This window comes from Panicum hallii, chromosome 6 (assembly GCF_002211085.1).
Source record: "Panicum hallii strain FIL2 chromosome 6, PHallii_v3.1, whole genome shotgun sequence".
NCBI classification, from domain to species: Eukaryota; Viridiplantae; Streptophyta; class Magnoliopsida; order Poales; family Poaceae; genus Panicum; species Panicum hallii.
The window spans coordinates 15998231-16013337 of record NC_038047.1 but is presented as its reverse complement, the minus strand read 5'-3'; the positions used below and the strand labels follow the sequence as shown (position 1 = coordinate 16013337).

Sequence of the window (15107 nt, the reverse complement as noted above, 5' to 3'; positions counted from 1 at the left end):
GCACTTGTTCACCGGTGGATGAATTGCCAATTCTTTGGCAAACAGCCTCATGTTCCGGCTTATAACCTTATCATTATACCACCTTTATGACCGTTTGCATGCTGGGGCCTAGACATGATAGGGTCCTTAACAACTGTGTCAGGAGGATTCACACATGTGTTGGTGGCCATCGACAAGTTTACCAAGTGGATCGAGTACAAGCCAATCGCAACGCTCTCTGCGGATCGAGTGGTTACTTTCATCTACGACATCTTACATCGTTTTGACTTCCCCAACACCATCATCAAAGATTTGGCACCTAATTTCCACTCACATTAGTTCTGGAATTTCTGTGAACTCAGCTCCATTGAAGTCAAATATGTTTCAGTGGCTCACCTGCGGGCCAATGGCCAAGTTGAGCGCACCAATGGCTTGATTCTGGATGGATTCAAGAAATGACTTTATGATGAGAACTGCAAAAAGGGCGGCAAGTGGATCAATGAGATCTCATCAGTAGTCTAGGGGCTTCGCATACAATCAAGCAAAGCCACAGGACAGTCGCCTTTCTTTCTCATATACGGGTCTGAAACTATATTACTAGCTGATGTAATGTGGAAGTCTCCATGACTAGAGATGTTTGAAGAAGGCGAGGCTGACACTGCAAGACATCTCGAGCTTTGCTCAGCTGAGGAAATCCGATGCAATGTATTATTGCAGTCAGCCCGCTACTTGCAAGGAGTTTGTCGCTACCACGACAGTAACGTCCAACGACGCTCTTTCAACATTGGAGATACGGTTCTTTGACGAATCCAGGATGATATCGGGCTACACAAGCTCAATTCACGATGGGAGGGGCCTTTCATTGTGCATAAGGTTACAGGCCCTGGATCTTATCGCTTACAGTATTCTGACGGTCAAGAGGTACCAAATTCCTGGAATATTAAGCATGTACGTCGTTTTTATCCTTGATCAACTGGGGACATCTTTTATTAAGGCCTGGAGATAGATACTTCCAGTACAACTCTGTTTTACCAGTTCACGACTGGTATCACGTGCAAGTTTGCGGAAGGGGCCTCACTCCCATATTTCTAGTACCTAATTACTAGTTTCCGACTAGTCTCTTGGGTTACTGATTACTGAAGGGGCTTTGTGCTCATACTTCCAGTACAACTCCATTTTACTGGTTTACGACTGGTACTACACGCAAGTTCGCTGAAGGGGCCTCGCTCCCTTATTTCCAATAACATATTACTTGTTTTCGACTTGTACACTATGTCATTGAAGGGGCCTCACTCCCATGACAAGAAGTTTACTAGTTTACGACTAACTCTACACATGTTCAACTACTTCGACTACTTGTCTTGACTACAATCCTAATCAGGACTGACTTCGGCTAGATGGCTTCATCGACTGCTTAAGCATTAGTGGCTACTTGCCCAATGCCTGGGCTCGGGGGCTAGTGCCACCTTTCCTCTACGACTATCTTATGCTTATCATCTGGCTCCTGGCTTGGGAGCTTAATTGGACAAGGCACTCAGTGTGCCTCAACAATACCCGATCCAAGAGGGTTTTTAAGATTTATCTTGGGTAGATGTTTTTTAACCATTATTTCAGTGATTTTATTCCGAAATAAGAGGTTTGTTCAAATTATTACCCAGAGGTCTTATTTAGTCATTAGTTCAGGGTATAAAGATCAATTTGAGAGGTAATCTTGGTGTTTGTTGGGGATGTTATTTGTTTTACCATTTTTTTAGGGAATTCATCCCGAAAAAAGAGGTTTTCAAATTTATTACACCAATTTGCCCATCAAACCTTCACTGTCATATATTGCATGCCACGATTCCTTGGATCCTTAATTCCAAAACTTGGGAATTTGGATTCAAGGCTCGGGGGCTGTGGGACACGTGTCATCAACGACTTATTTTTCAAATCTTTTAGAAGATAAGGACAGAAGACTCAAGATTAAATTGACGCTCAGCCTGATTCTATGAGTCAACCTAAGGCTCGGGGGCTACTCCATATGGAGTGCGAATTTAATCGCACCCCATATAAAGAAGACTGGACAACTACTCGAGGTATGAGCACCTCACAGCCTCGACGTAGCCAAGGAAGTATTCGGAGGACACCTTCAAGACAAAGTTCGGGAGAACTCGAAGACGCCTTCAGAAATACTCGGACGCCTGCAATACTCGGCTACGAAGAGCTCTGGGGCTTGTCAGACCCGGGCACACGGGACTGTCCACATGGCACATCTCCTAGGACACAGGATGGGACATGGCCCACGCCCTGCATCTGTTGTAACTACTCGTAATGTAGTAGGATTACTCGTGCAGTAGTGAAACTAGTTGGATACGGTAGAAAACTACCCGAGAAGTACTCGGGTAGCACTCTTGGGCTTCTACCTAACTAGGACTTCCATATAAACTTGTCCCCCCAGACTATATAAGGGCGGACAGGGACCCCCTCGAGGACAATCATCATCAAAGGCAATACAAACCACACAGGACGTAGGGTATCACGCTCTCAGCGGCCTAAAACTGTCTAAAACCTTATGTTCCTTTGCACCTTCGAGTTTCTAATCTCGGCGACACTCTACCTACAAACTCACCACCTCGGGGTATCTCTCGGTGGGCGTGACAGTAAAACACCAACAGGAACTTGTATGGAATGTATTTTTTTCTCCATACCTTGCCTCAGCTGGAGGCCAGCTCCACCAACCTCAACAATGTTATTCTCACTGGGCTGCGGCTTGAGATGAAAGAGATAGCAGAAGAGGCCGAAATGGGGTTCTATTCCTAAGCAGGCTTCATAGAATTGGACGAAGATGGCTATGTGCAGAATAGAGTTGGGGTTGAGATGATGGAGTTGGATGCCATAATGGAAAAGCAAGCCATGGAGGAAGTCGCAAGTAGGAATGCCTAGGCCACGCTCGACAAAGTGCTGAAATAGTATGGTTTCTTTGACATTTTCAAATGACCTCACATCCCCTTTGGCAGGACACCATTGGACAATTACTTTTCTCTGAAGGAGGCACTCATCTACCAAAGATTGGAGGTCATCTTCAGTGCACTTACTTTTCTTCCACAACTCGCAAGATGGTGAAGCAGTCTTGGATTCCTTCCCCTTTCCCTTAGAAGCGCTTTTCTTGCCGGCCATCTTTGTTGTCATGAGTCGCTTTACTTGCATGCGCTCGGAGGCTAAGGAGTGGGATGGTGGAGGAGCATACTGGAGGAGGGGGAAGACTTCGGCAACTACTTCTCACAGATCTAATTTTGGAAGCAGCTGGCGGCTGTGAAACAGAGGAAGATGAAGAGGCCAATGAAGTGAAAACGCAAGTGAAGGGGTGAATAAACCCTAGGTCATCGTGCAGTTAAATAACAAGCGGCGGGCTCGGAATCACTGTGCGGAAGCTGAAGATAATATTTCAGGATAAGATTAGATTTGAGCAGTAATTTAGGGCTCCTTCGGGAAAGTTATTTGCTTAACCATTTTTTCAGGGATGTCATTCCAAAAAAAGTGTTTTCGAATTTCTGAATCAATTTGCCCACTTTAACCATCAATTCAAACTCATGACTTATTTTATAAAGCATGGCATGACTTTTTGGATCCTTTTTTCCAAACTTTGGGATTTGAACTCAAGGCTCGGGAGCTGCAGGACACATGTCATCAATGGCTTATTTTTTAATTTATTTGGAAGATAAAGACCAGAAGATTCAAGACTAATTTAACCCTCAGCTTGATTCTTCGATTCAACCTAAGGCTCGGGGGCTACTCCATATGGAGTGTGATTTTAATCGCACCCTATATAAAAGAAGACTACTCGAACACCTCACAGCCTCGAGGCAGCCAAGAAAGTACTCGGAAGACACCTTCAAGACGAAGTTCAGAACTCGAAGGCACCTTTAGAAGTACTCGAAAGCCTGTAGTACTCGGCTACGAAGATCTCGGAGGCTTGTTAGGCTCAGGACCACTGGACTGTGCACATAGAATAGACTTTCTAGAATAAGGGATGGGATATGTCCCATACCTTATACCTGTTATACGCTACTCGGCCACGAGTAGGCCTAGTTGGAACAGAAGGAAACTACTCGTGTAGTACTCGGATAGAACTACTGAGCTCATATCTGGCTAGGATCTCTGTAACCCATCCCCCAGATTATATAAGGGCGGGCAGGAACCCACTCCAAATAATCAATCATCTAAGGCAATACAAACCACCGCACATGAAGAGTATTACACTTTTAGCGGTCTGAACCTGTCTAAAGTTTCGAGTTCTTACACCTTCAAGTTCCGAATCTTGATGACACCCTATCTACAACCTACCACCTTAAGTGTCTTCCTCGATAGGCTTGGCCGTAGAACACGACAAGCCCATATGTATACAGCTTGCCACGTCGTTCTGCTGTGAGGTATGGTGTTCAAGGCACGTCAATTTGTACAATGAGTCTATTATTTTGTTGTACGGCCATATGTACTTTCCAAGATACGAAAATATTATCCAGAGACTACAACAGAACTTCGTGATCGATGTATTGATGTTTGAGAGGAATGCGTATCGAAAAATACTTGCTGCATGCGTAAAACAATATTTTAGCCACATCACAAGCCAACCCATTTGAAAAAAGAGTTGGATGGACTTGGATATCATTGTGTACCTTGCTTTGTTTATATTAAAAATTAGCTTTAAAATAGCATGTTCCTAAAATCACAATGACGTTCTCCTATGTGTATTTGTTGCTTTTAAAATCATTTATCGCTCGTAGAAACACACCGACATGAATCTAGTAGAGAGAAAAAACAAACCGGCTGGCTGGCTGTATGGAAGAGGGTCGCTACGGTGTACGTACAGAAGGTCTATAATCCCAAAGTTGCCTTTGCCAGACCAGCCCATTCTTTTTTAGAACATTGAACACTGCGGTTGGCAGCCCATTTGACCGTCGAGTCCTTTAAAGCAAGGCCCGTTTAGGCATGGTTACTGAACAGACCGTGTTATGCCAACCCACGTGTTGAGCAGCCGGTCCAGGCAGGACCGACCGAGTCTTAGTCGTACCGTGCCGGGCCAGTTAATCTGCTTAACCCGTTTAGCGTGTCACCATGGGTGGAGGTGGAGAGGGGAGGGGAGGGGCGGTGGCGAGGGCAGGGGGCGGACGCCGCACTGCCATGTGCCTGTGTGAAGAGAGAAGGTGGGGCGGGTAGCGGGCGGCGGCCGCTGTTGCAGGGTGAGGGTTGGATCTCCGCTGTCTCGCAATGAGGGGAGGAGGAGCGGGCGGTGGCTTCCGCCGTCGCGCGAGGAGGGAGGAGGGCTAGACGGTGACCGTCGAGCAGTGGCCATGCTGCTGCCGCCGCCGCACGCTCGTACATGGAGGGGAGGACAGGTGGGCGGTCAAGAGGGTGGCAGCGGGGAGCAAGGAGAGTGTGAGAGGGAAGGGGAGGGGTCAGCGGTGAGGATAGCGTGAGAGAGAGGGGGAGTGAGAAGGGGAAGAGAAGAGGGTTAGATTAGGGTGGCCAGGTTTATAGCAAATTAACGGGTTTGATTGGACCATCTTCTTAAACAGATCATGCCTGGGCTGCCCGACGTGCCGCGTTTATGATTCCGGGCACGATGCGGATCTGGTCATGCCTTGCTTGGACCGTGCTTTTGTGGACCGTGCCTTAGGCCGCCCATTAGGCCAGTCTATTTGGCCAACTATAGCCTCCTCCTACGGCATGCCTGCCTGCAATCTGTATAGAATGCAATGGTTAAATCACAGGCCCTCTTTAAGGGAGTGACCGGCTATCATTCAGATGATTATCTTTTTCAATTTTCACTTACTTTATGAGGCAATAAAATTAGGTCACATACATCACAGTAAGGAAAACTAAAAAAACAGGACCACAACTGAGAAACCGATTGGAAACATTCATGTAAGAAAATCATCCAGATTTCTACGGCAACTCATAAAAAAAATGGTTGGAAACCCTAGAAAAATCAACCAGATTATCTGACCACCATCTACTAATAATCAGATTAAACTGGTTACGCCTTGAACCATGTGTTCCCCATCCGACCATGTGATAATCAAGCCCAACGGACGGCCCTCGCCGCCACGAGGTTCTTGCGGAGAGCACCGCACCTTGAAGGCCAGCTTCTTCACGGACCGATGTGAACTCGAGCTTACAGAGCATGACCTTGACATCCATGCTGGCCGGCGCGCTAACGAAGGTCACGTAGCACGCCTCCTCTTGCGCGCCAACGTTGGTGATGATAGCGAGGGCTTGGCCTGCTGCCGTCTTTGCCGCTAAGTTCTGACATGACCGACATGTAGTTGAGTTAGCTCCTGGTCGCATAGCTGAACCAACCCATCGGGGAGAGAGGAGGTGACGATCTTGATACTGGGCGCGGCGGACCATAACCGACCGTAGTTGCAGAGGAAGCGGAGAAAGTCGTCTTCCCTGACCTCGTACACCAACTTGAAGTCCAGCACTATAATGTTTGAACATAAGAATAAGAATGAATGTTGCATACGTATAAACTGAAAGTTGAATGTATTATTCATTCATTATAATTAAACACTAATAAATTCTAGATAAAATAATAGGGAGTGACTAGCTAGGTAACATTGGAGTAATTTTTGTTGTTATCTCACTCCATTTTTCAAACAATACAAACATACCACTTAGCAGTTTTCTGGTGATAAAAACTTGAGTGAACAGGCAAACAAAATCAATCGATTCCTAAACCAATACAAAACAGAAAAAATGAGTGAAAATCAAACCCAAATCAACCAGAAAACTGAAACAACTCAGAGAAATGTGAACGGGAAGGCCCATGTACGGACCCTTCACACTCCTCATGCAGAAAACAACATAGAAAACTGAAACGATCACAAGCCAATGCTATTTAAACCAGAAAATGGATGAAATCAGACGCTGGAAGAAGCTCAATTAATCACGCCATGGATAGCTACAACCATCTTCTCTGATCTCTTAGCTTCCTCGACGACTCCACCCTGTTCACCACTCTCATGCCGCCGACTGAGCAACAAGAGATCTCTTCGTCACGCGCCAACAGCGACTTGATCGGCAGCCACAAGCCTCACGACGGCCTCGATGGCTCCGGCAAGCGAGCCTTCGGTGTCACCACATGACGCTAGTCACCCTTTCCGGCGTGTGCGCGACTGTGCCGTGCAGTTGTCAAAAGGAGTGCGAGGTGCCGGGTTGAGGCAGAAGGGAAAGAAGATACTAATGGGCTCAAATTTGGGCGTATAAAACAGAAACAAAAGGCCCACGACATATCTAAGGCGGGTTACGAGGGGAAATTCGATTGATGGGAGCAATAGAAAATTACTCGAGTGATGTTTAGGAATTGCGACATAATATACTATTCTAGCACTTATCTTGCAATTATACGTTGTGACAGCACTAAGACTACAATAAGACAGCACGAAATCACAAATAAGCCCAACAGACGTAGGAAAACGAATGAGAGCAAAACAACACTCGGTCGCAGCTGAGATGCCACTGATACAGCACGGAATCACAAAAAACGCTCGGTAGCCAAAAGATAGACAGCTAAATCAGTAAATTGGCCGACGAGAGTCGGCACAAATTATAATGTCGTGTCTTCTTGATAGTATATTTGTGATGTGCTACAAATATGGTTTAAAAAAATATTGGGAAAAGTTTGTGTTTCTAAGATCATATCGATGTCTAATATTTCACTTACTTTTCCTGCAGCGAGTAAAGATTTATGCATAAAGTACTACATCTACGTGTTTGAGTTACCATATTTTCTAGACAGTGTGCATTTATAATGGAAAATTCCAAATTACTCCTACAACAAAGTCCATATGACCTCCTAAACTATTTTTCATTTCAACTTACTTCCATGACTATGTAATTGGCTCAATTTACCCCTCAATACAGTTTGTGTTTCTTTCTTCTCCGTCCTCAAGTGAAGTTTAATGTTTAAAATTTATAGAGTGATAGTGAGCATCATAACTTATAATAAACTACATTATAATTTTTTCACATCCCTAGGATTAATTTTTATTAGATGTCCTAGAGTATTAAAATAATGACAAAAATTATTATTGTATTTACAATATCTACTATCACTTTGCAAAATTTTAACCTAAAACTCTATTCATGTTTGTAGAAAAAAATAAAAAGTCTTATTAAAGGGAAAATTGCACTAATTGGTATAATTTTAGAAGTAAATTAAATAAAAAATTAATTTAAAGGATTATCCGATGTTTGGCAAATAATTCGGACTTTTCCTACTTATAATCTGTTTGAACTGTTGTAAAACCACTGCGGTCTAACCCAACGAGAGTTTTTGCCATTTTTTTCACTTTGGCTTACAGTAGCAATCGATAAATCCTAGTGGAGTTCAATGTTTCAGACTGCAGCAATAAAAAGAATTTTCATTACAATGTTTGGGAAAAAAATCCAACTTTTGAACTGTAAATTCTGCATTAGAGGAGCGCGGACGGTTCCATGTCTGTGAAAACTGAAAACTGATATTTTGGCAGTTTTGCTCTCCTCCGGCCATTATCATCTTGATTTCCTTCCTCGCCCCCTGGCAATTCGCAAAGCCGCGCACTGCATCGGCGATCGGCTTCCCCGCCTGTCGCCTCCGACTCACTTTCCGCCACCACCTGTGTAGTCTCCTCTCCTACTCGTCCTCCTGCGCCCTACTGTTCTGCCGGAGATCCATCTGGACCCGGATTGACTCTTCTTTTGTTGGTGCTGAGCACTACCTTGCTTGGTTGGGTTGTTGCGAGAGTTGTTCTGGGCGATGTGACCCAAATCGCCCTTTCTTCTGTGGCGGGTTGGCTTTGCTTGCTGCGCTGCGGAGCACGGACCAATGGCGGTCGATTTTCCAGAGGAAGTTGGTGCCCCATGTTGTGCGTGCGTGTAGGTGGCTTGCCGTGTTTCTTGGTACCTTCGCAGGCACTCAAAGGGAGTCACCAATTTTCCTTCGGTTAGTTCCAACCGAATCGGGTGGGGGAGATGCTACTGTGCTGCGTGGTCCTCTTTTCTTCCGATGTCGGTGGATTTCTGCCTAAATTATTGTTAGCGACGACGAGGGGGCTTGTGGGGGGAGTCATGACTTGAGATGCAGATCTGGTGTTGTTAAAATGCCTCGTAGGGAGGAAGGCTCTGTTTTAGTTTGTTCTAGTTACTATCATTGCTGTTGATGTTGGTGGTGGTTTTTAATTGCGCATGTTTGGCTTGCTGTCTTTTGCCTTTTTTTTCTTCTTTTTCCTATGGCGTCCTAGGTCTCGAAGAAATAGATATGTGTTATGTATATTTTTTTCCCTGAAGAATATATGTTTATTTCGTATGATGTGTGCATACATGAATGTTATGGTGTAGTGTTCATTTAAGAAAAGAAGTTAGGATTTCGTTGACTTGTTAAATTGAAAGATGGGCATGTGGCATTCCATGGTTCAGACTGTGTAAGCAAGTTTCTTTTACTAGCTCTTTTCTCCAAATGATGACTGGCGGTGGACAGAGAGATGGAGTCTTTCTTATTCTATTAGTACCTGTAATCAAATGGCTACAGTGCGCAATTATAGATCTTCATTGTTTTCATGTTTACACACCTTTTGGGTTTTTTTTGAGAGGTTACACCTTTTGGGTTTAAAAGAAGGCCTCTACAGAATCTTTTTCCCCCTTTTACAGTTAGGGTGTGTTCGTTTCCTACCCTCTAAATTTTAGACCCATCACATCAAAGAGAATCTTGTCATTTAGAAATATTAAATAAAGTCTAATTACAAAACTTTTTGCACAGATGGGTGCTAATTCGCGAGACAAATTTAATGAGCCTAATTAATCCATAATTTGCCACAGTGATGCTACAGTAATCATCCGCTAATCACGAACTAATATACCTCATTAGATTCGTCTCGCGAATTAGCCCTGGGGTTCTGCAATTAGTTTTGTAATTAGACTTTATTTAATACTTCTAAATGACAAGATTCTCTTTGATGTGACCCCTCTAAACTCTAGGCACCAGGAAACGAACACACCCTTAGTCTTTTATGTTCTCTACAGTTGTACAGAAGATTCCACTCTGGGTATCAATCAGTAAATAGTGCACATGTGTGGTTGGTGAGGGTTTCATTATGATTTAGGACAAGAGTTGGCATCAGCTTCCTAACTTTGACTGCCTAGGCTTTGAAGGTTTTCTACTACCTTGATTCGGTTGATACAGCAGCATTGAAACAGACATCTTGTGTTTCTTACTCCTCAATCTATAGCTGTAAATTTTCCATTCCGGGTTATATTATATGGTTCATGTCTCAATTATTTTGTTGCTCTTAGTTGACCATGTATTAGAATACTGTGGTTGCTTATCCCTAGTTATTCTGCAGATCATGTTCCTGTCCATGGGCTACATGTACTCAGCCCTCTCGGCTTCCCATGTCTGACCTTAGTTGTGTAAGTTAGAAGAAGGATACAGATAGATTGAGTGAGAATGGAGATGGAACTTTCAGATCTAATAAGAGCATCAGGCTGTTTGGTTACAGCACTACAGCTTAGCACCTTTTTTGTTTATGCATCTGGCATTATTTTTTATGTGGGGGTTAAAGGAAAGAGGTTTGGTGGTGTGTCATGTACTCATGTTAACCATTATGATTAATGGAAGTTTGGTGGTGGGCTCATGTGTAGCATGAGCACTTTGCTTTGTTAGTCCAACTGACACCTCCACAATTATTCTGATAACTGACCAAACTTGACACGGTTATTTTTTTTTTGAAGGGAGAGGGGTGGGGTAGATCTAATTTTGTGGCTTTGTGGTAAGGGGTTTATAAGGAGCTGACCCTCCCTCTGCATACAACTCGCAGGCAGCTTCTCTGCATACAAGAGGTTGCCTCCATCTCTTCTCTAGTAGTGCCTTCTCAAAGATCTTCCTAAACTTCTTGAAATCTGGTAAGGGCTCCCACCTGATCCCATGCAGTACTTTTATTTTCGTTTAGACTTTGCATCGGATCTTGCCACAAGTGCAAATCCATTTTGTAATTGTAGTTGTTCTTCAAATTCCATTACTAAGGTATCTTCAGATCTGAGAGTTCACTTGAATAGTATTTGGCTCATGATCTTTGTTTCTTTTGATGCCTTTGTGGATGAGAGTTTCAGTTGTTTATTGCAGCTTGCTGCTAACATATGTGACTTGGGCTCATTGTATTGCTGTCTATTTTGTTTTTGTCAAGTAACATTGCATAGAAATCACTGGAACCTTGGTTTTTTTAAAATGCATGTCATTTTATTTAGATTTAGTTTAAACTGGTAGTTACCAAACTTGCAGATCTTTCCGAATTCTTAGTATCTGATAATCCTGATCTCCTGTTTGTTTCAGTTCAACTTATTAACCGTCTTTATGCATGTTATTTGACTACTGCATTTGTATAACATGCTTCCTGCAAGATCTTGATGCTCGTGCTTTAAATTTGATTCTCGTCTCTAATCTGTGCCATATGTTTAGATGTGCCTTTTTGCAATCCACTGAAAACCACATTTTTCAATAACAGGTTGTTCAGTAAACTGACAAGATGGTGAAGATCTGCTGCATTGGAGCTGGCTATGTTGGTGGCCCTACAATGGCTGTCATTGCCCTCAAGTGCCCATTAATTGAGGTTGTTGTTGTTGACATCTCCAAGCCTCGCATTGAAGCTTGGAACAGCGACCAGCTCCCAATCTATGAGCCTGGTCTTGATGATGTTGTGAAGCAGTGCAGGGGCAGGAACCTCTTCTTCAGCACTGATGTTGAGAAGCATGTTGCTGAGGCAGACATCATTTTTGTCTCGGTTAACACTCCTACCAAGACCCGTGGGCTTGGAGCAGGCAAGGCTGCCGATCTCACCTACTGGGAGAGTGCTGCTCGTATGATTGCTGATGTCTCCAGGTCAGACAAGATCGTTGTTGAGAAGTCCACTGTCCCAGTAAAGACAGCAGAGGCTATTGAAAAGATTTTGACTCACAATAGCAAGGGCATCAACTACCAGATTCTCTCAAACCCAGAGTTTCTTGCGGAAGGCACAGCAATCGAGGACCTCTTCAAGCCTGACAGAGTTCTCATTGGTGGCCGGGAGACCCCTGAGGGCAGGAAGGCCGTTCAGGCTCTTAAGGATGTGTATGCCCACTGGGTTCCTGAGGACAGGATCCTCACCACCAACCTGTGGTCTGCCGAGCTCTCCAAGCTTGCTGCGAATGCATTCTTAGCGCAGAGGATCTCCTCCGTGAATGCCATTTCTGCACTCTGCGAGGCCACTGGTGCCAATGTATCTGAGGTGGCTTACGCCGTTGGGAAGGACTCGAGGATTGGCCCCAAATTCCTGAACGCCAGTGTTGGCTTTGGTGGGTCCTGCTTCCAGAAGGACATCCTGAACTTGGTGTACATCTGCGAGTGCAACGGCCTCCCTGAGGTGGCCAACTACTGGAAGCAGGTCATCAAGATCAATGACTACCAGAAGAGCCGGTTTGTGAACCGTGTTGTTTCCTCCATGTTCAACACTGTTGCTGGCAAGAAGATCGCCGTTCTTGGTTTTGCCTTCAAGAAAGACACCGGTGACACGAGGGAGACCCCAGCCATTGATGTGTGCAAGGGCCTGCTGGGTGACAAGGCTAAGATCAGCATCTATGACCCCCAAGTTACTGAGGATCAGATCCAGCGGGACCTCGCCATGAACAAGTTCGACTGGGACCACCCGATGCACCTGCAGCCTACAAGCCCCAGTGCTGTGAAGCAGGTGAGCGTGGTCTGGGACGCATACGAGGCCACCAAGGGTGCCCATGGCCTCTGCATACTCACGGAGTGGGATGAGTTCAAGACCTTGGACTACCAGAAGATCTTCGACAACATGCAGAAGCCAGCTTTTGTCTTCGATGGGCGCAACATTGTTGACGGCGAGAAGCTCAGGGAGATTGGCTTCATCGTCTACTCCATTGGCAAGCCACTTGATGCTTGGCTCAAGGATATGCCCGCTGTTGCTTAATTCCCCAGATTTCGATCGCAAGCGTGCCACTTGAACTGCAGGAAGTCTATCAAGAAGAGGAATTGTTTGACAATTCTTTATAGTTTGCTTTTGTTGGAGGCACGACAATTTTCTCTCAGGCAAAAAATTGGATGTTAGTATCTCCATTTATGTTTGAATGGTCGTGGCAGCCATAGCCCAGTGGCCTGATGTATTCATGTTCATCGTTCCTTGTTTATTCATTTACCTTTTGGCTTCTGCTCCATCACCAAATATAAGCTAGTTTATGTTACCTAGTACTTTGCAAAGATATGTTCACTCCTAGCTATGCCTTCTTATGTTCATACATTTGTCTTTGTTCAGTCTATGCATGCTTCCTCTGTGCGAACACTAATGGATGCCAATTGATGCTGGGTGCTGTTCTAATATATGTGTATTCGAGAAAAAGTTCTAATATATATGTTCGTGTGTGCTAGGGTACCATGTGACTGTCCTTGTATGATCTGTCAGTAGTCGTTGCCGCATGTGTGGTGGGGAAAGTTTTGTATACTTCGGAAATTTCAGATGTCTGGTGTCATGTATTTTGTTCTGTCATTGCATACTTTTTTGAACGAATTCTGATGCATCTTGATCGATGGGCAGAAGTAACTTCATAATTTTGGCTTGGAGGTCAGATGCAACTAAGGTAAACTTGTTCTAAGTGACTAATGTTCTACATGAGCAATATTGAACAGAGCTTCAGTTGATGTACTCTGAATACAAATTACTGTGAACGCTCCACTTGCAGTCCTGTTGTTTGGTTTCAGTGAACAAAACTTCCGTTTCCCTTCTCTTCATACTTGTCTGCTGGTTGCTTTGCCACCATTTTGAGTCCATGACTCAAGAAGATTGTTTTATGTTCTATCTCTTAACTCTGACATACTTTCTTGCGGTTATGATCCACTTTTTGCACATAGCATCATGTGTGATGTGCTTGGCTCAAAAGATGGACTAAAAGATGCAGCAGGCTGTAGCTTGAACTGATAAAGCATAGTTGTTGTACTGAACTGAACAATGCATGTGTTTCAAATTGTTTGTAAAGATCATCATGATTTTTTGTGCTCATGCTTGGAAAAGTTATTAGACGCAGATTGGGACTCTAGCTGGGGTGGTTCGTGCAACTGCTAATAGTTGCGGAAGCTAGAACAGAGGCTGATGTGGGTTGCGGCCAGGTCCGCTGTTTAAAGAAGGTGGCAACTGTAACCAGTCTTCGTTTCTGTATATATAATTAAACATAATCAATTAATTGCTTGGCTATATAACTTGTATGGCTGGCAACCTTTTTCAGTACTTGCGTTAGCTATGCGTTCAGCTTGTATCCTTGTGTATTTCTCTTGTTCAATTATAAATCGACAGCATGATTCAATGGAAGTCCTTCGTGCAAGGTACAGCAAAATTTCGATTGGTTAATTTCTATTTCAGGTGAACCATAGGTCCTACATGGACAATTTGAAATTAAACTGGCTTGCAGTGTTTTTTTTTAGTTGAGCTTAACTGCAAAAGTCAGGCTTTCCTTATTTATCTTTTGGAATTCGAAATTGATGCCACCTCTTGCTTGGCCTATCAGTTTTTGAGTGAAATCATCTGGTTGGATTTCCCTGAGGTATTAGATCTCCTAATTTTTGTAAGATGCCTCTGCCTTGATCTTTGTGTCATTATAATTTCTGTTCATACAAAGGAAATGAGAGTGTTCCTTTTCATTTTCTAGGTGAAAGAAAAGCTAGCCAAGATTTCAAGGTGCCTAATTTAAACGAGACTGTGCTTGTTAATATTCTTTAGAGAGAAAAAATTTTCCCGCTTTATTTCTACGAAACAAAGCAAAGTTTACTAGTTTATGTTGGAAATAAATTCAGTTAAGATATTTGTGATCTTCACTGTTAAGGAAACGTTTAAACCATCTAAACGTGATTAAGGAAACCTAATAATAAAACCCTAATGGGCTGTGATCAGCAGGCCCATTAGGCCTGTTTCCAGAGGCTGGCCCCAGCCCCACAGTGCCTATAAATATAAGGTCGTGGTTAGCATCTTGATGACCAATCATCTCAATCTAAAACTCTAGCCACCGCTAGTCTGATCGCTAAGGGCACTGGAGGGGTTTGGAAGACCAAGCACTCCCGTTGGCGCCCG

The 15107-nt window shown here is 43.9% G+C and overlaps 1 protein-coding gene across 5 annotated transcripts; it reads left to right on the top strand.

Annotated features, from left to right (window-relative positions):
- Positions 1-8493: 8493 nt before the first annotated feature.
- On the top strand, positions 8494-13335 carry LOC112896969 (UDP-glucose 6-dehydrogenase 4). 5 transcript variants are annotated; one of them, XM_025965110.1, is made up of 3 exons: positions 8494-8622; positions 10815-10899; positions 11496-13335. In XM_025965110.1, the coding sequence occupies exon 3, from the start codon at positions 11520-11522 to the stop codon at positions 12960-12962; it is 1443 nt and encodes a 480-aa protein (XP_025820895.1). In that variant the 5' UTR covers positions 8494-8622; positions 10815-10899; positions 11496-11519; the 3' UTR covers positions 12963-13335. The 5 variants fall into 5 exon arrangements, with proteins under 5 accessions (XP_025820895.1, XP_025820898.1, XP_025820896.1 ...); XM_025965113.1 differs by having other exon boundaries at positions 8602-8620; positions 11499-13335; XM_025965111.1 differs by lacking the exon at positions 8494-8622 and adding an exon at positions 8645-8944.
- Positions 13336-15107: the final 1772 nt, after the last annotated feature.

Excerpts from the sequence above, each read along its gene's own strand:
- LOC112896969 (XM_025965110.1), top strand. The coding sequence starts at position 11,520 with ATGGTGAAGATCTGCTGCATTGGAGCTGGCTATGTTGGTGGCCCTACA.